General features: G+C 48.9%; 1 protein-coding gene across 1 annotated transcript in view; it reads right to left on the bottom strand.

The window, feature by feature from the left end:
• Positions 1-24,619, bottom strand: part of LOC119957002 — a 56,123-nt gene that overhangs the window by 14,647 nt on the left and 16,857 nt on the right. The window contains exons 2-5 of the mRNA XM_038784584.1: positions 11,303-11,516; positions 8,723-8,811; positions 6,294-6,433; positions 4,284-4,477 (exon numbers count right to left, since the gene is read on the bottom strand). Coding sequence (XP_038640512.1) covers positions 4,284-4,477; positions 6,294-6,433; positions 8,723-8,811; positions 11,303-11,511 — 632 coding nt within the window. The 5' untranslated portion in view covers positions 11,512-11,516. The remainder of the gene's footprint in view (positions 1-4,283; positions 4,478-6,293; positions 6,434-8,722; positions 8,812-11,302; positions 11,517-24,619) is intronic.

The following is a 24,619-nucleotide window of genomic DNA, read 5'->3' as shown; positions in this document are numbered from 1 at the left end:
GACTGCTTTCCTCCATCTCCCCAGAATGTCTGAGTTTCCACTACTCCCGACTGAGGAGTGCACCGAGTCTGCTCAAGATCCACAGCTGCTTGCAGGATAGATATAGCACTGCTGCCCCACGGCACCAAGGTCCCAGGTTCGATCCCCTAGTTTCAAACACCCGACTGGCCGAGCCACCCTGGCTTGTATTTAAAGCCCGATTGTTTGGGTGAAAGAGCGGATTGCCAACCGGTGAGGCACCAACAGACCTCGACAAGGTTATTGTTTCGCTTGTCGTCTTCATTGTCCATCTCCCTCACTCCTAATCTGACCACCTCGAGCCTGGGCTCGCTTCTCTAGCCCCAGTGAAACAGGAGGAACGGCGTCATTTTCCCACAGGGCAACTTCCCAACCTTCCAGTCCAACAGCAAGTTGAACAATTTCAGATGGCAAGCACCACTCCCCCAATCCTTTCAGTCAGCGGTGGCATGGATTCCGCGATTACCACTACACCTCCTCCGGACACAAAACCAGGAAATGCTGGACAATCCCAGCAGGTCTGACGGCATCTGTGGAGAGAGAAGGGAGCTCACGTTTCGAGTCTGGGTCACTCTTTGTCAAAGCTCCAGACACATTGTTTGTTACCAGACCCATTACCGTGATGCCTCACACCATCTTTCCATCCATAATTTAATCACTCCTACTTTCCCGTGTTTTGGAAAAAGAGGCTACGCAAAGCAAAGCTCCTGGAAAACGGGCACGGGGAAGACCCAAGATGGCCTGGATGGATAATATCAGAACTTGGACTGGCCTCCATCTCTCTCTCTAACTCTATCGGACGGGCAAGCAGGGCAGTGGAGAACAGAAATCAGTGGAAAAAGATTCTCCATAGTGTGGACAACCCTCGGAATGAGCATAGACGAAAGACAGACAACCGGCGGGATTCTCCCAGCCCTGCGCCAGGCCGGAGACTCCCCGCGAACGGCCGTGCCGCCCGACGCTGGCATGCGATTCTCCGCAGTGCGGAGATGCGGCACCACTGGCACCGTTGTGGTTGGCGCGGCGCCGGTCGTGGGCCGCACTACGCGGCCGGCCCACCGATTCTCCGGCCCGGGTGTGCCGAGCGGCCGTAGGAAAAGAGCCTGATGCGTTAAGTGAGTTAGTTTAACGTTGACTGCAACTGGATGCAGCAAAATGAGAAACAGGCTTCCGACACAGGAGATGGTCCAACACTGTTTCATTGAACCTGCTGATTGCTGTACATAATCTGCTGTGGGTTGACACTCTATTAACCTAACTGAAAACCTCCTATTGGCTTGACCAGACTAGCTCTCTACCACATGGTGATGATGCTCACTGGCTTGTGCTCTCTAACTATCTCAGTAGCTGTGTCCTGTGAGAGAGGGCGAGCCTTAATGCCCTGTGGGCTTTATAGTGGTGGTGTCCTGTCTGGTGATTGGTTGTTCTGTGTCGTGTGTGTTCATTGGTTATCCTGTGTGTCAATCGCTGCCGGTCTGCATCTCATTATATACATGCGTGGATATTATGACAGAGCCGAGTCCCGCCGGCGCCGTTCTAAGCTGCTCTGGGCTGGCTGGACCTCGGCGTGTAAGGGTCGGGTGGCGGCCTGTGGGGGGTCCTACCCTGGGGGGGGGGGGCCTCCGATGTGGCCTGGCCCGCGATCGGGGCCCACCGATCGGTGGGCACACCTCTGTGGCTGTGGGCCTCCTTTCCTACGCGCCGGCCCCTGTAGTCCAGCGCCATGTTGCGTCAGGGCCGGCGCGTTGAAGGAGGCCACTGCGCATGTCCTCGTTGGCGCCGGCGCCACTGCACATGCGCGGATCCCGTGGCGCCAATGGGGATCCAAGACAGAATAGTCTCTAGAGGAGAAGGAGGAGAGGGTAGCGTCTCGGATATTTACAAGATGCTCATGAAGGTGGAAGAGTCCCAGTCGGAACTGAAACTCAAATGGGAGGAGGAGCTTGGCTGGGAGATGGAGGACGGGCTGTGGGCAGAAGCCCTGAGTAGGGTAAACTCAACCTCAACATGTGCCAGGCTCGGCCTGATTCAATTTAAGGGCGTTCACCCACATGACGGTAGCTCGGGGTAGAGGATAAGTTCGCTAGGTGCGCGGGAGGACCAGCCTACCACGTTCACATGTTTTGGGCATGTCCTAAGCTTCGGGGGTACTGGGAGGGATTTGCGAGGACCATGTCCCGGGTGCTAAAAACAAGGGTGGTGATGAGTCCAGAGGTGGCAATTTTTGTGGTTTCGGAAGACCCGGGAGTATAGGAGGAGAAAGAGGCCGATGTTCTGGCCTTTGCTTCCCTGATAGCCCGGCGACGAATACTGCTGGCATGGAGGGACTCAAAACCCCCGAAGACCGACTGTGGCTTTTGGACATGTCAAGTTTTCTGGGTATGGAAAAAATTAAGTTCGCCTTGAGGGGATCTGTATTGGGGTTTGCCCGAAGGTGGCAACCATTCATCGACTTCTTCGCGGGAGAGTGAACGTCAGCGGGTAGTGTCTATGGGAGAGGAGCGGGCTTGTGCAGTATAGTTTGATTGAAGTATTGATTTTACGTTGATGTTTGCACATTTTTGCTTTTTTTTTGTTATCTGTAACTGTTTACAATGCCGAAAAATACCTCAATAAAATTGTTTGGTAAAAAAAAGACAGGCAGACTCAAGCCCAGTTCCGCCTCTTTATGTGTATAATGCCTAGTGGCCAGAGGTAGAGAGAGATAGCTCAGCGTGCATGTGTAGTTATTCACCGTTAATTCTTATTCAATCTTGTTTATTTAATATCGAGTATAAGTAGTGGAGAGAGAACAAACTCACAGTTTATGTGTTAAAGTTACTCAATGAATTATTTGATTTAATTGGAAGAGTACGAGTTAATCAACATCGAGTAAGAGATCATCTTGGTCAGAAGCAAATGAGTAACATATATAACACAAGGCAATGTAGCGCCTTCTTTTTATCTCATCCCTGATTCTGCAGTTGCTTAAAATCTGTTGCATCCCTAATATTTTCCAGTTTTGAAGAAAGGTTTTCAACCGGAAACGTTAACTCTGTTTTTCTCTCACTTGACAGATGCAGCAAAATTATTTTGTGCAGTGAGTGTCGCTGGCAATGCCCGCGTGTGTTGTTGCATTCCTAATTGCCCTTGAACTGAATGGGCATTTCAGAGTAAATCACACGTGGGTCTATAGTGACATGGAGCCCAGACCAGGTAAGGCTGCACATTTACTGGTCAACTAGAAGGTTCTGTTTTTACAATACGCAGCAGCACGGTAGCACAGTGGTTAGCACAGTTGCTTCACAGCTCCAGGGTCCCAGGTTCAATTCCCGGCTTGAGTCACTGTCTGTGCGGGAGTGTGCATGTTCTCCCCGCGTCTGCGTGGGTTTCCTCCGGGTGCTCCGGTTTCCTCCCACACGTCCAAAGGTGTACAGGTTAGGTGGATTGGACGTGCTAAATTGCCCCTTAGTGTCCCAAAAGGTGGGATGGGGTTACTGGGATAGGGTGGAGGTGTGGGCTTGGGTAGGGTGCTCTTTCCAAGGGCTGGTACAGACTCGATGGGACGAATGGCCTCCTTCCGCACTGCAAATTTTATGATTCTAGTTTCATGGTTACCATTACTGAGACTAGCTTTCAATTCCAGATATTATTAATTGAATTAAAATTCAAAGGTGGGATTTGACCCTCCCCTTTCCCCGGAGCAGTAGACTGGACGGTCAGACTATTCGAAGATGGCGCCGGAGAATGGCGACTCTCTGCGAGCTCTCCCAAACAGATCCTCTTTTTACATCTCTTATAACCGTACTAATCTTTTAAAATTTAATTCTATCAGTAACATTATCATTCACCTCTCTCTTTTATCTTCTCTTTGCAGGTTTGAAGATCAACCCAGGCCAGTGGAGTGGGCCTTTTGACCCGACTTGACCTGACCTGGCTGCACTCCTGATGACCCGACCCGACCTGGAAGCTGATGAGGCCCGAACAGGAAGTGCGGCCCCGACCTCGATTTGGACCCGGACCTCGGAGCGCCCGACCCGGCCTAGGCACCGACGCCAGCCCTGGACCGCACGATCACCTGATTCGTGTACTAAATGATCTGTTGAGCTGCTTGCAGAAAAATACTTTTCACTGTACCTCGGTACATGTGACAATAAACAATATCCATCCAGATTACAAGTCCAGCGACGTTGCCGCTGTGCCATCATCTGCCCAGGATTCCCTGCATTATTCCAGCATATTGGCTTGCCCAATTCCCAATCCCATTCCCCTTTTCTGGGAGTTACCTGAAGACAGCATGCCTCTGCTGTTGGACCATCCTCATGATATCGTTCCTGAGACATTCTGCGTAGAGGGATATGGCTCTCTGGTAGTTTGGACCGATGATGACATAAATGAGGAGAATATCGACAGACGGAGGGATGTCATAGAAAGTCCCTGTAAATATGCTCGGGCCTGTGAGAGCGGACAGCACCTGGATCTAAGAGTGACACAGCAATGTATTCAAAGTGTCTTCATTTACATGCAAACCCATCCAACATTCTTAATAGGCTTCAAAACGGGTCTAAAGACCCAGATTACAAAGTTTACAGGATGGCCAAAATCAGAACGTGGACCGGCCTCTCTCTCAATGGGATGGGCAATGATGGCAACCACTCCATAGCCTTCTGGATCCCTCTCATTCTACCCCCCCCCCCCCCCCCCCCCCCCCCCGCACCCCCTCAACCTCTAGACCTCCTCCAGCCTGGCAATTCCCACTGATGCCTGCACTCCTCAATCTGGCCTCGTGCACATCCCCGATTTCCATCTGCTCCACCCTTGGCAGCTGCGCCTAAACTCTGAAATTCCCTCTGCCTAACCCTCCGCCTCTGTCACACTCACATGAGGCCCAGGATCGCCACTGCATCCCAGGCCACAGGTAGATGATGGCGGGTGGAGAGGGGGGGGTCAGCAAAGGTGAATCCCTCAGTGGGCGTTTGAACCAGGGACCTTCCCCTGGGTGCCTGTTGGCAACCCCACATGGCGATATCCCGTGTGCTGCTGGGCTAATACCGACAGCAGTGCAATAAGGCCATTGAGTGGGCACTAATTACCCCGGCTGGCTGTGGGTCAGGAAGGTCATCCATGGGCTTTCCCACTGACTTAATTGGGGTGGAGGCAGGGAGGAGGTGGAGACCCCACCCACCACCTGATTAAATGCCCACGCCCCCCCCCCCCCACCCCCCCACTAAACATGCCACAGGAGAGGGGCATTAAATTCGGCCCTATGTAAATGCAGGTTGTTGTTGACGTTATGGCGGTCGATCAGGAGAACATTATGGAAATTCTCTCGCTGTAAGGCTTGAGTCACTATTCCCAATGATTTGCATAGGCCTCAGACTGAGGTGGATCCAGATATTCTGGGATGGCGCCCAGGAAGACCTATTTTCAAACATACAGACTCAAGACCTATTGAGCATTAACAGAATCCATTGGACAAGTTTAACGGAACAATCTCCAGCTAATAATAATAATCTTTATTCATGTCACAAGCAGGCTTACATTAACACTGCAATGAAGTTACTGTGAAAAGCCCCTCGTCGCCACATTCCGGCGCCTGTTCGGGTACACAGAGGGAGAATTCAGAATGTCCAATTCACCTAACAAGCACGTCTTTCGGGACTTGTGGGAGGAAACCGGAGCACCCGGAGGAAACCCACGCAGACACGGGGAGAACGTGCCGACTCCGCACAGACAGTGACCCAAGCCGGGAATCGAACCCGGGTTCCTGGCTGTTAGTGAACTGAATTGTTCTAAAGGAATAAGTAGAATGAAAATTCCTACATTTCTCAACCCCCAGGACATCCCAAAGTTTCACACCAATTAAGTATTTTGGAACACACACTCTTGCAATGTAGGAATTCCAGCAGGTATATAGCAAGATTCCACGAACAACAATATGATAACGAGCGGACGATCTGTCTTTGTGATGCTGTTAGAGGGAATTGATGCTGGACGGTGAGATGCTATTGACCAGGAAGATCTCCCCTGCTCAGAATTTTAAATAACCCTCGAGTACTTTTACATTCACCCGCTAATTAAGCGGAGAAGGCCTTGGTTTAATGTATTATCTGAAAGAAAGCACCTCAGAGAGTGCAGTAGTCCCTCCTTAACTGCATTTGTTGGTGTTGATGTTTATGCTCGAGTTTCTGGAGTGGGCTTAGAGACAAGAGTGCGAGCCGCTGATCCACAGCCGACTCTGAATCGTGATGGAACAGGACTGCGGGGTCTTCTGAGAGGGAAAAAATAAGACTCACTGTGCAAGCGCTTGTGTGATGTAGAGTAGCAAGGGGAGGTGTAACACTATCCAGAAGCCAGCTGTACTGTTTGACATGAACTGGAGAGACACAGCGCAGGACGCTGGGCAGGCCCCACACGTGGGAAGAGGCGGTGGAACCTGCAAATTCAAATGAGAAGAGAAAATAAACTTGAAGTGGCTGAGAAAAAGAGGCGTGCTGTGTAAGCACTCGTCAAGGCAGATCGCAAGGTTACCAACAGTAAAGGGAGCAACAATTTATATTGCAAGGGAAGAGAGTGCCGATTGGTTTTGCAAGTGATTGGTAGAGATGTTGCCATGGAGAATGCAGCAGGGAGCAGTTAATTGCCAAGCTTTTGCTTAAATTCAAACCTGGCTGGTTGACGCCAGCCTGTCCGTTGCAACCACATTCCCTGAGATCACATGCCCTGTGCTGGAGTTTGAGACAATAGCAACCGAGGAATTGTCAGATGTAAAACCTTCCATCTTCTAGAAGGACAAGGGCAGCAGACGCATGGGAACCCCACCACCTGCAAATTGCCCTCCAGGCCACACGCCATGCTGACTTGGAAATATATTGGCCACTGCTTCGCTGTTGCTGGGTCAACATTTGGAACTCCCAGGGTCAGCAGGGTGGTGCAGTAGGTTAGCCCTGAAGCCTCACGGCGCCGAGGTCCCAGGTTCGATCCCGGCCCTGGGTCACTGTCTGTGTGGAGTTTGCACATTCTCCCCATGATTGCGTGGATTTCACCCCCACAACCCAAAAATGTGCAGGATGGTGAATTGGCCACACTAAATTGCCCCTTAATTGGAAATAATGAATTGGGTACTCTAAATTTATATTTAAAAAAACATTTGGAACTCCCTCCCTAATTGCACAATGTGCGTACCTACACCATATGGACTGCAGTGGTGTAAGAAAGTGGTTCACCACCACCTTCTCAAGGGGCAATTAGGGATGGACAATAAATGCTGGCCTAGCCAGTGACGCCCATACCGTGAGAAATAATTTTGGAGGTCAATATAAGTTGCTTTCTGTCAGCCGAGCTGGTATGAAGGTGTGATATAATGAGGACAACAGATTTACGGTAATTTGGCAAAAGAGGAAAGCGGGAGATGAGAAGTTTTTTTGCCGTGAGCCTTTGTGACTGGGACAGCACTGCCTGAAAGAACAGAAGAAGCAGATTCAACAGCGATGTTCGAAAGGGAAATGAGTAAATATTTGAAGGGGAGAAAATTGCAGAGTTATGGAGAAAGAGCAGGGACACGGGTCCCTGCAAAGAGTTATAATGGGCCGAATGGCCTCCTTCTGTGATGCAAAGTCCTTTGGTTGTACGAACATAGATTTGTTAACGAATCACAGCAAGCAATCTTTATCAATTAGCCTGCAAACTCAAAAAACGATATGAGAAATCGAGGGGCTCTACTCATCATTGTTTCCTGCTTCGCCAGTTGAACAGTGCGCTCTTGAGTGTAGTTCAGTTCGATTCCAATGGCGAACCGATTGAAAAAGAAAAAGACCCATTTGCCATCCCCCTCCCACCACCCCATCGTCCACTCCACCCCCTCCTGAAGGCACTGACTCGTTCACAGATTCCATCGGTGCCTTACCCAAATGCCCTCTCTATGTGCGGGAAGATCTTAGACGTTAGAATGTTAGCAGAGAGAGGATGGAATCAGATGTATATTTTCCAACACAATCACCAGGAGTCATTTTAACTAAGGCCCGTTGATGCGAAATGAGCAATAATGAGTTAACTAAAAATGATAGACCACTGTACATCATCCTCTAGTATTCCATTTGACAGAACTCAGGAGATGAGGAATTCAAGTGCGTTTTTTAAAAAACCTATTCCGTGGGATGTGGGCGTCGCCAGCTGGGCCAGCATTGGTGGCCCATCCCTAACTGCCCTAATTGGGACACCCTGTCAAAGCTTTTTGTCTTGCACCAATCAGGTCAGACGCAAGATTGCCAAATTTCAAAGGTGACTTGCTGGGCTATTTCAGCTGAGGGTCAACCACGTTGCTGTGGGTCTACAGTCACATGTCGGCCAGACCGGGTGAGGGCAGTAGATTTCCTCCCCTAAAGGACATTAGTGAACCAGGTGGGTTTTTACGACAATCGCTGATAGTTGTCGTGGTCGCCATTACCGAGACTCGCTTTACAATTGCAGATTTTATTCACTGAATTTAGGTTCCACCAGCTGCCATGGTGGGAATTGAACCCGTGTGCCCCAGAGGGGTAGCCTGGGTCTCTGGAGTACCAGACCAGTGGCATTACCCGCAATGTCACAGTCAACAGAAAACCTCCCCACCTTGGCTGAGTGTGCAATTCAGTATATGGCAGTGCGGCCAAGTGTCAGCAAGTTGTATGAATGGTGTCACAGTGAGAACAATCTTGTCAGGACTATCTGTTTTCAGTTACTGTACCTGAAATGTACCCGATAGCAGTAGAAAATGTCGGGAAGTTGAGATCGGAAAGGATTCTTTCAGTTGGCACGGAGTTGATTAAACGGAACCTGGAGAGCACAAGTATTTAGATAGTAACACCCGTGTGTGGTAGTACAGCAGTTATTAGAACAAACCAACAACCCAAAAGCCATTGACATGAGTTAACCATTTGGCCTTTTGACAAGATTCCAGAATGCTGTATAGATACGATATGAACCAGGAGCAGGAGTAGGCCACTCGGCCCCTCGAGTCTACTCCACCATTCAACGAGATCATGGCTGATCTGATTGTAACCTCAATCTCACAATCCGACTGACCCCCCCACCCCCCCCACCCCCCACCCCACCCCCCGTCCCCCAGTATCCTTTCCCTAACCCTTGTTAATCAACAATAACATACAACAGTATCTTTTTTAATAGACATTTCAACAAATTGCAGTTGTAGGTAGTCTTGCTCTTACTTACCCAGGCACCCCATTTTTAGTCAGTTTTCAATGTCTTATTAATTACACTGTTAAGGGGTTGTTTAGCTCACTGGGCTAAATCGTTGGCTTTGAAAGCAGACCAAGGCAAGCCAGCAGCACGGTTCGATTCCCGTAACAGCCTCCCCGAACAGGCGCCAGAATGTGGTGACTAGGGGCTTTTCACAGTAACTTCATTTGAAGCCTACTTGTGACAATAAGCGATTTTCATTTCATTTTCATTTTTCATTTTCAATTGCATTGTTTAACAGGCGATGGTTATTTGTATACCTATAATTGGGGATAGCTGGGACACTGGGGTAGGAGCAGTATTGACTGTGAACTAAGTCAATAAACTCTCCCCGGCGAAGAAAACAGCCAGATCTTAGTTTTAATGTCACCAATTGGCGTGGATCCGGTTAATATTAATAGGCCTTGTTCACTGCAGCAAAAGTCCAGCCATGCCTCAATTTTGAAATCCCCATCATTGTCTTTAATACCCTCCAAGGCCTCACCCCTCTCTATCTCTGTAGTCTCCCCCAGCCCTAGAACCCTCCGAGGTCTCTGTGCTCCTTCCGTTCAGGCCTTCGGCACGTTCTCAATTTTCATTGCTCCACCATTGGCGGCTGAGTCTTCAGCTGCCTAGACTCAAAGCTCTTTATGTCCCTGAGTTTAAACCTCATCGCCACTCTCTCTCTCTCTCTCTCCTCCATTAAGTCCTCCATTGAAAAGTATCTCTTTTACCAAATTCTTGGATGTCTAATTGTTATGGCCCAGGGTTTAAAAAATGTATTATGGAGTTCACTGACCTATACATTATTGTTGAATTTGACTAGGATGAGCGCAAGAGCCTTCACTTCAGGAGTGATTCAATTGTCTTCCTGGACACTTTAATCAAAACAAGCTATATTCTAAGAATTTAGTTAACATTTCTATAAACACACAGCAAGACTTTTTATCAATTACAAATGTAAAGATACACCCCCAGCTACAGTAATCTATGTATAACACTTAATGAATTCCCCCTTTTACTGTTCCAATTCAAAAACAAAATCCCATAAACCAAAACCCCTTTTCAACGGCATGGCCCAGCACTCCGCATTCTCACTTGAATAAGACTGGCTTTTCCAGAGATTCTGCCCCCGTCTAACCAGCAGGTTTCACCCCTTCTGCAAAGCAAACTATATTTTTTAAGTTACTAAAGCAGGTAGCTATAATCAAGTTTTTTTCCTGGAACAACTCTTCAAAATGAAAATAGAAAGAAAGGAACATAACACTTCTTTCTCCCCGAGTCCACAGCAGTCAACTCTGAAGGTGAAAGTAAGAAAATCTCACAGCCACAGCTCAGCTCCACCCACCAAATGACATCACTGAAGCCATGTGATAAGGCAAAAAACTTTCTTAAAAGAGACACTCCCATGACATGAAAAATGAAAAAAATGAAATGAAATGAAAATCGCTTATTGTCACGAGTAGGCTTCAATGAACATAGAACAGTACAGTACAGAACAGGCCCTTCGGCCCTCGATGTTGTGCCGAGCAATGATCAACCTACTCAAACCCACATATCCACCCTATACCCATAACCCAACAACCCCCCCCCCTTAACCTTACTTTTTAGGACACTACGGGCAATTTTAGCATGGCCAATCCACATAACCCGCACATCTTTGGACTGTGGGAGGAAACCGGAGCACCCGGAGGAAACCCACGCACACACGGGGAGGACGTGCAGACTCCGCACAGACAGTGACCCAACCGGGAATCGAACCTGGGACCCTGGAGCTGTGAAGCATTTATGCTAACCACCATACTACCATGCTGCCCTTGTTACTGTGAAAAGCCCCTAGTCGCCACATTCCGGCGCCTGTCCGGGGAGGCTGGTACGGGAATTGAACCGTGCTGCTGGCCTGCTTGGTCTGCTTTATAAGCCAGCGATTTAGCCTTGTGAGCTAAACCAGCCCCTACATTAATCTCATATCTCAATCTTTACACGGCTCGGTATCAAATTTTGGTTCATAATTGCTCCCGTGAAGCATCTTGGGACATTTTACTGCATTAAGAGCGCTACACAAATGCAGGCTGTTGTTGCTGCTTACCGTTCTGACCGCTGTTGGAGGCGACGGACAAAGCCCATGTATGGGTTGCTTGGCAGCTCTGCTCTGTTCAGCAGCTCGACGCACAGCTCCTCCATGCTTCTCTGAAGCCCCGTGGCGTCCAGGTACTTCCACAACGCGTTCAGTCTCCGAGCTAAATTCGGGTCGCTGGACTGAGGGGCTTTGGGCCTCGCCAGCAGGCGTCCTGACATTTCCTCTGTTGAAACGTTCAGACCGGAAAATACTTTGAGCAGCTTTTTAAAAATTGGATTGGATTTGTCTATTGTCACGTGTACCGAGGTACAGTGAAAAGTATTTTTCTGCAAGCAGCTCAACAGATCATTCAGTATATGGAAGAAAAGGGAATTAAACACAATTCAAGAAAACACAAGAAAATACATAATAGGGCAACACAAGATATACAATGTAATGACATAAGCACTAGCATCAGTGGAAGCCATGTGATAAGGCTGTAGTGTTAATGAGGTCAGTCAATAAATAAGAGGGTAATTTAGGAGTCTGGTGACGGTGGGGAAGTGATTGCGCGAGTCTATGGGCAACACGGTGACGCAGTGGTTAGCATTGCTGCCTCACGGCGTCGAGGTCCCGGGTTCGATCCCGGCCCCGGGTCACTGTCCGTGTGGAGTTTGCACATTCTCCCCGTGTTTGCGTGAGTCTATGGGCAACACGGTGGCACAGTGGTTAGCACCGCTGCCTACGGCGCTGAGGACCCGGGTTCGAATCCCGGCCCTGGGTCACTGTCCGTGTGGAGTTTGCACATTCTCCCCGTGCCTGCGTGGGTTTCACCCCCACAACCCAAAGATGTGCAGGGTAGGAGGATTGGCCAGGCTAAATTGCCCCTTAATTGGAGAAAAATAATTGGCGACTCTAAATTTCTAAAAAAAAAATGTTTGCGTGAGTCTCACCACCACAACTCAAAGATGTACAGGGTAGGTGGATTGGCCACGCTAATTGCCCCTTAATTGTAAAAAATGAATTGGGTAAATAAATGTGTTCACTTTTTCCCTTTTAAGAAGAAATCTGCCACCCTTGCCTGGTCTGGCCTACATGTGGTTCCAGGGGCAATGCGGTTGACTCTCAATTTCCCTCTGAAGCAGACTAGCGAGTCACTGTTCAGTTAGGTGGAGGTTAGATAGATGTGCAGGTTAGGTGGATTGGCCATCCTAAAATTGCCCCTTAGTGTCCAGGGCTATGCAGGTTAGGCTGGGTTACGGAGATGGGGCAGGGGAGAGGGCCTTGATTGGGTGCCCTTTCAGTGGGTCGGTGTAGACCCGATGGGCCAACTAGCTTTCTTCTGCACTGTAAGGATTCTAGTCAATGGCTAACATGGGCCGAAGGGCCACTTGCCATGTTCAGGAGTCGAGGGCTCGGGGACACGACCTAAAAATTAGAGTCAGACCCTTCAGGATTGAAATTCAAAAACATTCCTACACAGAGAGGGTGGTACGTTGCAACCCCTTCCACAAATGGATATTGGTGCCAATTGTTCATTGTAAATCTGAGATTGACAGAATTTTTTGGAACTAAAGTGGTCACGTGATGACGCGGCTACTTAAATGAAACGAAAATGAGAAATGAAAATCGCTTATGGCCACGAGTAGGCTTCAATGAAGTTACTGTGAAAAGCCCCTAGTCTCCACATTCCGCCGCCTGTCCGGGGAGGCTGGTACGGGAATTGAACCGTGCTGCTGGCCTGCCTTGGTCTGCTTTCAAAGCCAGCGATTTAGGCCAGTGTGCTAAACCAGACCCTCAGGCCCTAAAGGGTCAGGTGACGGAAATGCGGTAGTTCTCTCCGGAGCCTGGGCTGAATAGAAGTGTTTAAGAGCTGCTCGGATGACTCAATAAACTACTGTCCTTATCAATTTGCCAGTCATTGGAACCCCCTCATTGCCCTCAGCACTTCTACAAAAGGTATTAATAATAATAATCTTTATTAGTGTCACAAGTAGGCTTACATTAATACTGCAATGAAGTTACTGTGAAAAGCCCCTAGTTGCCACATTCCGGCGCCTGTTCGGCTACACGGAGGGAGAATTCAGAATGTCCAATCCACCTAACAAGCACGTCTTTCAGGACTTGTGGGAGGAAACCCACGCAGGGAGAATGTGCAGACTCCGCACAGACAGTGACCCAAGCCGGGAATCGAACCCGGGTCCCTAGCGCTGTGAATCAACAGTGCCAACCACCGTGCTACCGTGCCGCCCAAAAGGAAATGGGACAAAGGTGGGTATATGGAGTTCAGTCACAGATCAGCCATGAGCTCATTCAATGGTGAGGATCAGGCCCGAGGGGCTGAATGGCCTCCTCCTGTTTCAATATTCTTCAGGAAAATTGGTTTACCCAATAAGGCACTGAGCTAGACAGACCAGGAAGACCCCCCTCGATCGAGATCATTAATCTCTGCCATGCTGGAAAGAAGGGGTGTTACAATGGGCCTTAATGCCTATGGGCCAGGAAAGTTGGGGTGAGGTGCGTAATAGGACAATAGGCAGAATGTTCTTGTCCTCTAGTGAGAGTAGGCCTCCGGGTCACCTCGATTGCCAATATCTATTGTCCAGCCACAACACAGGAAGAATGCTCACTTGAGACCAGGCACCTGGTGCCCACGAAACTATACACCCAGCAGGAGTCATAGAAACAAGAGGAGGCCATTCAGCCTTCCCAGCCTGTTCTGTCATTCAAGGAGATCATGGCTGATCTAAATCTTAACTCCAGCGACTTGCCTTGGCCCCACTACTGCTGGAAAAAAAATCTCACATTTAAAATGATGAATTGAGCTCGCTTTCCAATGGCAGAGACTCCGCCCCATGTGTGAACAAGTGTTTCCTAACTTCGCTTCTGAATGGCCTTTAGGTTATACTCCTTGACCCTAGCCCCTGATGGCCTTCAGGTTACATTCTCTTGTCCTTCCTAGAACCTGAAAGGCCTTTAGGTTATACCTCTTAGTTCTATGCCCTGGAAGGCCTTTAGGTTATACCCCTCAGTCCTTGATCCTGAATGGCCTTTAGGTAATACTCCTTTGTCCTAGACTCCTCTCACCCACCTGCCTCCCCCCCCCCCCCCCCCCCCACCCCCACCCCAACCACCACCAACACGAAACATTCCCCTCTGCCCACCAGATCAATTTCTTTCACCATTTTCAGGAGAGGAGGGGAGAAAACTGGGGCTTAAAGGCGTTTATCTGAGTCAAAAGGAGTGTGCACGGCTCCCTAGAATTTGGCAGCGCGTCAAAATAAACTTTCTCTGTCTGCGAAAACATTCCCCTCCAGCTGTGCATTTTACTTGGAATGGGGCCTGACTATTCCCAGCCTTTCAAACTATATGATAAGCTCCTTCGCGCCCAGCGCAACCTCAGGGCCCAATAGCTTACACCAGCTGCCAATATATCAGTGTAATGGCCCGGACTCTGTGGTCAGGCGCCAGTCAAGGCCCTGGAGAAAGCTGCCCACAAGTATCCAGTAATGTCTGTTTCCCCTCTCCCGACGGCAGTTTGAATCTGGCGCCAAGTCAACGGGGCGTCATGGTGAGTGGCAGCAGTGACGTCAACAAGCAGCTGAGGAGCCAATCGCATTGAAGACGTCACACACTAGGAAGTTAACAGCGCTCAAAATACCCTTCATATCAAATTAAAATTTTCCATTGCTTTTAACTTAAAATTTTCAGGTAATGGAACATATAATCACAAGCGGATCAGGATGAAAGCTAAAACAAAGATAAACTTTTGAAAGACCGATGTGTATATTTTAATTTTTTAACTCTATATTTTTCAGGTTTTTTAACAATCAGTAATTTGACAATCAGTAAATATGAAATCAGCTTTTCAGTGTTTAAAAAAAAATAAATTTAAGGTGCCCAATTCCTTTTTTTCCCCCAATTAAGGGGCAATTTTAGCGTGGCCAATCCAGCTACCCTGCACATCTTTGGGTTGTGGGGGTGAGACCCACGCAGACACGGGGAGAATGTGCAAACTCCACACGGACAGTGACCTGGGGCCGGGATTGAACCCGGGTCCTCGGCGACGTGAGGCGGCCGTGCTAACCACTGCGCCGCCGGGCTGTCAGTGTTAATAGTATCCAAGCCGGTTGATGAGACACAGCTCTCCTCACATACAGCCCAGTGTCCCAGATATTGCTTATTTACACCTGATTTTGTCAACAAATATCAATGTTAACTCATTATTATCAAACCGGCCATCCCTTATCGATACTGTTTTAATAATGAAATAAAAATCAACAAACGAAACAAAAATTCAGGGGCAGCAGGGTAGCATGGTGGTTAGCATAAATGCTTCACAGCTCCAGGGTCCCAGGTTCGATTCCCGGCTGGGTCACTGTCTGTGTGGAGTCTGCACGTCCTCCCCCTGTGTGCGTGGGTTTCCTCCGGGTGCTCCGGTTTCCTCCCACAGTCCAAAGATGTGCGGGTTAGGTGGATTGGCCATGCTAAATTGCCCGTAGTGTCCTAATAAAAGTAGGGTTAAGGGGGGGATTGTTGGGTTACGGGTATAGGGTGGATACGTGGGTTTGAGTAGGGTGATCATGGCTCGGCACAACATTGAGGGCCGAAGGGCCTGTTCTGTGCTGTACTGTTCTAAAAAAAAAAAAAAAAATGACAGGGGTAACGTCCCCTGGTGGGGTATTGTAACGAATATAAAACATCAAAAGGAAATTTAACTAATTAAATTGTCATTCACAGGGGTGATGATGTAACCCAAACCCCTGTGGCCCCCATCAGTCGCGGAATGGGTCCCTTATATACTCAAAGACAATTAATACTTGCTTATCTTAATCGTGACAATGTACTTGACATTAATAAACCTTAATGACTTCATTCACGTTCAGGACCAGTAAGTGATTCTAAACTTGGAGCACTGTTTAATGTTTAAAAACACAGTTACGCCTCGTTCAACAAAGCAAAGGGGCCTCACGGTAGCATGGTGTTTAGCATCAATGCTTCACAGCTCCAGGGTCCCAGGTTCGATTCCCGGCTGGGTCACTGTCTGTGCGGAGTCTGCACGTCCTCCCCGTGTGTGCGTGGGTTTCCTCCGGGTGCCCCGGTTTCCTCCCACAGTCCAAAGATGTGCGGGTTAGGTGGATTGGCCATGCTAAATTGCCCGTAGTGTAAGGTTAATGGGGGGGATTGTTGGGTTACGGGTATACGGGTTACGTGGGTTTGAGTAGGGTGATCATTGCTCGGCACAACATCGAGGGCCGAAGGGCCTGTTCTGTGCTGTACTGTTCTAAATTCTAAATTCTAAAAACTTTCACTGTTAGAAGCAGAGGGTGTCAGAAATGCTCAGCCGGTCAGGCAGTATGTGCGAGCGAGAAGGAGAATCAACTTTTGAACATTTTTTTACAGAGGGCCTAACTGTGTAGAAGCTTTCGTCAAGTCATTGATTGCTGGGGAGATGGCAGTCTGTGGCAGCCTCTACATGCAGCCAAAGTTGCTGTCAGTTTTGATGGAATAATGATGGCAAAGACAGGCAGTTTTGCTGCCTTTACCAACGCAATAATGAAATGAAATGAATGAAATTTGCTTATTGTCACAAGTAAGCTTCAAATGAAGTTACTGTGAAAAGCCCCTAGTCGCCACATTCCGGCGCCTGTTCGGGGAGGCTGGTACGGGAATTGAACCGTGCTGCTGGCCTGCCTTGGTCTGCTTTCAAAGCCAGCGATTTAGCCCTGTGCTAAATGAGCTAAATGAGAAATAATAGTACCTGACTGCTTCCATGAGAATGAAGAGTCCACCTAGGGGACAGATTTATGCCTATTCATCGCATGGGATTGTCAGTAGTGGTAAACATCACACATTGTTTGGGGGCATAGTGGTAATGTCACTAGCTGGCTATCCAGAGACTCAGATTAATCCTCTGGGTAGTAAACTCAAATCCCACCATGTAGAATTTAAATTCAATTAATAACCCAGGAATTATAAAGCTAGACTCAGTAATAAAGTGGGGGTCTTGAAATCTCTACAGTGCAGAAGGGGGCCATTCGGCCCATCGACCTCAGCGTTGACCGTCTGAAGGAGCACCCAGTCCTCCCCACGAGCCCACCTAACCTGCACATCTTTGGACTGTGGGAGGAACCCGGAGGAAACCGACGCAGACATGGAGAGAGAACGTGGAAACTCCACACAACCAGTCACCCAAGGCCGGAATCGAACCCGGGTCCCTGGCGCTGTCGTGTTGATCCTACAGCGCAGTGGTAGCAGTCACACCTCTGGACCAGAAGCTCTAGGTTCAGGTCAAATGCCAGGACTTGTTGGCCATGGAAGGAGCGGATCAATGGGGCTGAAAATCAGCTCAGGAATTCTTCCATCACTATTCTCCAAAGGTGCAAAAAAAAAGGGTGGGCGCTGAGTATTTCCAGCACTTCCTGAATCCTCATACAAACTAAACGTGCCTGGATTTTAGATGCAAAATAGTAAAGGTTGTGAGTGTAAGTTATGAACACAGACTCTAGGTGGTGCTGTTTCACAGTTTCCAGTGTTATCAGTCAGGCCGCACGCACAGTGCTGGACAATGAAATGTCTTCAGTGTGTTGATGTTAAGAGATGTTAGTGTCAAACTAGCATTAGAACCTGACCTGACTCCAGAGGAAGGCTGTGCCCTTCAGGTTCTGGCTTAAAGATAATTAAGTGGCTATGATAGACGGCATGGTCGTCAGCACAGCGCCAGGGACCCGGGTTTGATTCCGGCCTCGGATGACTGTCTGTGTGGAGTTTGCACGTTCTCCCCGTGTCTGCGAGGGTTTCCTCCGGGTGCTCCGGTTTCCACAATACAAAGATGTGCAGATCAGGTCCCCTTAAGTGTCCTAGGGAAGATGTGTGGGGATAGGGCGGAGGAGTGGGCCTAGGTAGAATGCTTTTGCGGAGGGAGGGTCAGTGCAGACCCGATGGGCAGAATGGCCTCTTTCTGCGCTGTTGGGATTCTCTGGCGAATGGATTAAAAGAACACACAATTTTCCACCATCCCCATGAAGGCTGTATACATCCCCGCCTTCCCTCTCAGTCAATGGTGGTGGTCCGCAGCGTCAGCTGCCTTGGCTTTGGGAAGGCTGTTACTGCTGCATTTTCTGCAGGAGTAGACAGTGGGCAGAGAAGGTGCGCGATTCGCTGGCCCTTCGTGTTTTTCTTCCTCTGGACCGCCCAAGCTTTTCATTTCTGATCTCCCCTTCCAAACAGCCGGCCCCCAGGGGTCACCGACTGTCTCCCCAGTTGACGGTGTCAATATCCGCCATCTCCCTTTCCCAACTCGCAGGGTGTCCTTGTGGTGGAGGTGTGGGACGCCGAGGAGGTCGTGACCCAGTGACAGATTCACTGGACGGGGAATATGGCACTGTGTCCAACAGGCCATTGTGATGTGTCCAGCGTGTGTCTGTGTATGTGTGTGGGGTGTGGGTGAAGAGAGTCAGCATGCTTTCCAATTTTGTGTGCTGATTTGATTCTCATTTTCACACTGCTGGCTGGCACGATTGCCAAAAAGAGGGGCAAATCTAGGATTCTCTGCTTGTCAGCGCACATGAGCTGAAAATATCTTTCCAAGTCTGTGCTGCAGTATCTTACTTGGTGTCACACATAGTTACGGTAGTCAGTGTTCCTCCAATAGAGGCTTTATTCACAACTGCGCCGTAAGTTCTTCCAATTTTAATAGGATAGAATCCCGACAGTGCATTCAGCCCATCAAGTCCGCAATTAGCCCTCTCCCCCACTCTACCCCCGCAATCCCTCCCAAACTGCACATCTTTTGGACTGCGGGAGGAAACAAGAGCACCCGGAGAAAATTGGTTAGTATGGTAGCATAGAGGTTAACACAGTTGCTTCACAACTCCAGGGTCCCAGGTTCAATTCCCAGCTTGGGTCACTGCCTGTCCGGAGTCTGCACGTGTCTGCATGGGTTTCCTCCGGGTGCTCCGGTTTCCTGCCACAGTCCAAAGATGTGCAGGGTTAGATGGACTGGCCATGCTAAATTGCCCTTAGGTTAGGTGGGGTTACGGGCATAGGGTGGAGGTGTGGGTTTCAGTGGGCTGCTCTTTCCAAGAGCCGGTGCAGACTCGATGGGCCGAACGGCCTCCTTCTGCACTATAAATTCTATGTCTATGAAACCGGCGCAGACATGGGGAGAACGTGCAAGCCCCACGCAGACAGTCACCCAAGGCAGGAATTGAGCCCAGGTCCCTGGCGCTGTGAGGCAGCAGTGCTAACCACTGTGCCACCCTGTTTGAACGGCTTCTACGAACTGTAATCAATAATTTTATGTACCTGGAAAGCATCTTTCACAACCCCAGTTTGTCTCAAAGCGCACTGAAGCTGAAGAAGTTTTTCCCAAGTGCAATCACTGTACATTGGAAGAAACGCAGAGTGCACAGTAAGCTCCCACAAACAGCGACGCCGGTTGCTAATCTATTACCTGGCTCACACCTGACGTCCCAGGGCAATCAACATGCACTTTCCGCTTTGAGAGGAAAGAAAATCATGAGAAACAGACAAACCAGTTGTCTATCTTATTGAAGTTTGCAGACATGGGTCCCCACCAACAGTAGTGAGAGTTGTTTTCGCAGTTTCAATGTGCAAAAAGCTGAGTTTCAGTGGGTTGCGGAGGAGTTTGTTGGTTAATACCAAAATTATTAGGCTGACGCTAGCTAGTCCATTGCTGTTTTGCAACTTTGCTGTCAGTGTTACAGATGCACGCAGCCGCTCTGGTTGAGGTATAAATGCAGCGTAGCCAATGCTATAGTCTGATCCCCTTCCATCCTCATCTTGACACACCTAGAGGGGGTCACTGGGTGTCAAGTGGAAGCCAGACGCTTCCTTGCAAACATGAAGCTAGCCAATTGTCATAAAAACACACCTATTTCTTTTATGTCCTTTCAGGAAGGAAATATACCATCTTTATCGGGTCTGACCTACATGTGACTCAAGATCCACAGCAGCCCCAAAAGGGAAAGAAAAACCAGTCAAATGGAAATCAAGGGTACCAGTAAAACTTGTCCAAGCTAGGCTGGTTCACCTTAAAATACCTTCAGTATTACTGGTGCCAGTATTACTGGAGTTCAACTTTAAGGTATCAAGACTACCTCGGAACGTTTTACTGGTGCCTGTTCGGCTACATTGAGGGAGAATTCAGAATGTCCAATTCACCTGACAGCACGTCTTTCAGGAGGAAACCAGAACACCCTGGCACAAACATGACGGGCCGAAGGGCCTCTTCCTGCGCTGTAAAGTTGGATTTTTAATCATCTTTATTGGCACAAATAGGCTTACATTAACACTACAATGATACTGTGAAAATCCCCGAGTCGCCACATTCCGGCCCCTGTGCGGGTACACGGAGGGAGAATTTAGAATGTCCAATTCACCCAACAGCACGTCTTTCGGGACTTGTGGGAGGAAACCGGAGCACCCGGAGGAAACCCACGCAGACGCGGGGATGAACGTGCAGCCTCCGCACAGACAGTGACCCGAGCCGGGAATCGAACCTGGGACCCTGGCTTTCCCTTCTGCTGAGGGGGTGGCGGGGGAGTGGCTGACTCCACTCAGCCACCCTCACCTCTTCCTCAAGGGCAACTAAGGAGTGGTCGAGGATGGTCAGCGACCACTCGGTGAAGAGGAAGCAGAATTAGCACCGCTGGCACTGCCCCGCTCCCTGGGCTGCATTAAAAAGATCGATTCAGGTCTTGGGGGCGGGGGCTTGAATCCACAACCTTCCGAACGAGAGCTGGACTTAAAAGACAAAAATAACTTTGATGGGAGTGGGCGGAGACCCTGTTTTTTCAACAAACAAATACATGGTCGTCCAAAGCTACTGTTGAGCATGGCGGTCCCCGGAAATTAACATGCAATAACATGGATTATGTACCAATGGAATAGAATGTCATTACAAGCAAATTTATGCATTGTATAACGTACTTACTCCGAAGGCTGAGCGATAAACTACAAGGAGAACTGACCGCACAGATTATTTACCCCCCATTAGTTAATGAGCGTCCTCCACAATGCGTCCCTAGCAACAGCAACAGGAGTGTCAATAACAGGAAGGGAGTGCGGATGCTTAAATACTGAATGGCTGCCCTGGCAATGCCATTCATAAAAGTACAGCTACCACATCCTGGTACAAGAAGGCATTGCTTTGTTTTCAATGTCCCGTAGATTGCACTCGCAGCCAAACAAGGTCTGTGCACGTGAAGGCAAAGTGGCTTCAAGCAAGGTTACTTTGGTCAGGCAGACACTGGGAGTTTCACTGCCCCTGTGAAGCTTCACAAGGAATTGCCTTTGTAACTCCTAACTTCACAGGCACACACCGAATGACATTGAAAAAGCGTGCACGGGTCCCTAAAGGGCTGTGGGTTTGAATACCAGGACACAGAGGAGAGCAAATGCCCCCGAGAAGCTTCACTGGGACACAGCATGGGCACGTCGAAGAATATGGGCGGGGGGGGGGGGGGGGGGGGGGGAAGAGGCGAGAGGCTGGGCAAAAAGGTGGGATCTGAGGTGGCTCTCAAGAGGCAGAGGAGCCTCTCCAGTCACCAGGATGGCCAAGGGTTGGGAGGCAATAGTCATGAGGAGGGAACCGGGACTGTTTCCACTTGGCCAGAGAGAGATTGAACAGAGTTTTAAAACAATTGAAACATTTGGTTATAATGTTGGAGGGGAGGGGGCGGGAGTTCTCCGGCTGGGGGAAGGGAGTGATCAAGGGGCTCTCCGAGAGGGATGTTAGGTAAAGCATCTTTGCACAGTGGGCTATTCAACCAAGAAGGGTCACAGATTGGAATTCCATGTTTGAAACACAAGATTCGTTATGGGTGCATTTAAATATATTCTTTGGATGGGGGGAGATTGGGGCATTCTTCGCTTTGGTAAGGTCTTGGACATGATGGACGGAACGACCTCATCCCGCACTGTAAACATGCGTGGTTTTATGTGGGCAAGTGCAGTTTGCGCTGAATAACAAACTCGTAAACAGGCACGAAATGAATCAGCAGTTGATGTCGTTCCAGTACTGTGGGTTTACGGAGGGGGATGTGGTCAAACCCCCAGTTCCACTGAACAATAGCTTCGAAGAACCGAGAGAAACGTCAATTTGGAAGGGCTGACATCTCCAATGTAAAACTCTCTCTCACGTCCTCGGTTCTGGGGCTTCATTCCTCCCTAATGCCCCCCCCCCCCCCCCCCCCCCAGCCAGTCTGCATTATTTTGGCTCAAATCCTGGAGGCGGGGCTCAAGTCTATATTTTCACGAGCGAACGCCAATAGCAGAAACTACTAGTTTCCAACACACTTAAAATTAGATACAAGTAGCTCAACAACAACATGCAGAGTATCAAGTGTCTCCTTATATTGTACCGGAGTGGTGTCAGTGTGCGATGGAGCCATTGGAAAATGGCATATTTATACCACAAATTGCAGGAAGCAATGCTACTGCCACAGTCTTGGCATTTACTGCCCTCCCCTAACTGCCCTCTATCTCAGAGGGCATTGGAGAGTCAACCACATTGCTGTGGGCCCGGAGTCACATGTGTAGGCCAGACCAGGTAAAGACAGCAGATTTATTTCCCGAAAGGACGTTAGCGAACCTGATGGGTTTTTTAAAACACCACAATTGACAATGGTTTCACCATTAGACTGATATGCCTCTACTCTCTTGCCTAAGCTTCGGTTCCTTTGCTAATCAAACGTCCAGCCAACTGGGTCTCGATTTCCTTCATTTTGGAGTTATTTGAGGGTCTTAACGCCTGATTTACACCACATAGATTTATTATGTGAACCGAAACTTATTCGAATCATCCAGACGCGAAACGTTAGCTCCCTTCTCTCTCCACGGATGCTGGCAGACCTGTTGATATCGTCCAGTATTATGTGTTCTCCTTCCAATTGACACTTGTTCCCCGGCTCATCCCAAACTGCAGGGATATGCTGGGAGTCGTTCAGCACAGAACTGAGAACTGTCCCTTTAACCTGGTTGTAATTATTAGGGGTTGTTATCAATTAACCCAATGGTGTGCGCATCTGAAGCGTCCCTGCCATTTTAACAATCGCAGACTGTAAATAGATGTAAAAATAATGAAAAAAAAATGTTGACTTCCTAACACCACACATTTCAACTCTTACAGATGCTAAAAGTGGCAGTCCCCAAATTAAAGTCGCCACACTCCCAGGTGACCATAGGCTTCTTTCCCCTTTGAGGGAGGGAGCTGACTGGTGGTGATTTAACTTGAGGGTCACCGCATCTCAGGTGAGGGGCAAGGTTGAGAAGAATAACCTCAGCTGGTCCCCAAACAGTGGAGTGTTAAAAGCAAAATACTGCAGATGCTGGAACTCCTAAATAAAAACAGAAAGCCCTGGAAAAACTCAGCAGGCCTGGCAGCATCTGTGGAGAGAGAGGGAAAGAGAAACACAGAAGAGTCACATTGGAAATTTAAGAGTCATATTGGACTGGAAATGTTAACTCTTTGTTTCCCTCGCCATGGGTGCTGCCAGACTTGCCAAGTTTATCCAGCACTTTGTTTTCAATTCAACCTTAAGTTAAAAAAACGAAAACAAGATATTCAGCACAATATGAGGGGAAGGATGCCCAGCAAGTGTCGGTGATTTAATTTCCTTGTGAATTTCAGAAGTGCCTGTATGAGTGCAGACACAAGATCAAAATGGGGACGGGTGATCTTGTGGGATGGGGATGAGGGCTGGATTCACAACCAAACCCTAAGAGACCTATAGAGCTTTTACAGCACGGAAAGAGGCCCTTTGGCCCATCGTGTCTGTGCCGGTCACCAAGCACGTCTTTACTTTCAACCCATTTTCCAGCTCTTGGCCCGTACGTAGGCTGGCGTGCTGTGGCATTCTGAGCCCTCGTCTTAAACATTGCGAAGCGTCCCACCTCTACCAATGATATGGGCGACGGGTGGGGAGGTGGATTTGAGACCGGGAAGAGATCGGCCATGATGTGATTGAATGGCAGAGACGACTCGCATGGGGCTGCTCCTAATTCCTACGTACCACACTTTGAGGCCGCAAGTTCCAGATTCCCACTATCCCCTGGGTGGAAAAGGTTTTCATAGAATTTACAGTGCAGAAGGAGGCCATTCGGCCCATCGAGTCTGCACTGGCCCTTGGAAAGAGCACGTCTGGCAGCATCTGTAGGGAGAGAAAATAGCGAATGTATCGATTCCAGATGACCCTTTGTCAAAGCCAAGGTAATCTGGACTCGAAACGTGATCAAATAATAATTTGATCAGAGATAGTCAACATGGTTTTGTGAAGGGTAGGTCGTGCCTCACAAACCTCATTGAGTTCTTCGAGAAGGTGA

Source organism: Scyliorhinus canicula, chromosome 25 (assembly GCF_902713615.1).
Source record: "Scyliorhinus canicula chromosome 25, sScyCan1.1, whole genome shotgun sequence".
In the NCBI taxonomy this organism is placed as follows: Eukaryota; Metazoa; Chordata; class Chondrichthyes; order Carcharhiniformes; family Scyliorhinidae; genus Scyliorhinus; species Scyliorhinus canicula.
Note: the sequence above shows the minus strand (reverse complement) of the source record. Positions and strands in the feature narration are given on the sequence as shown.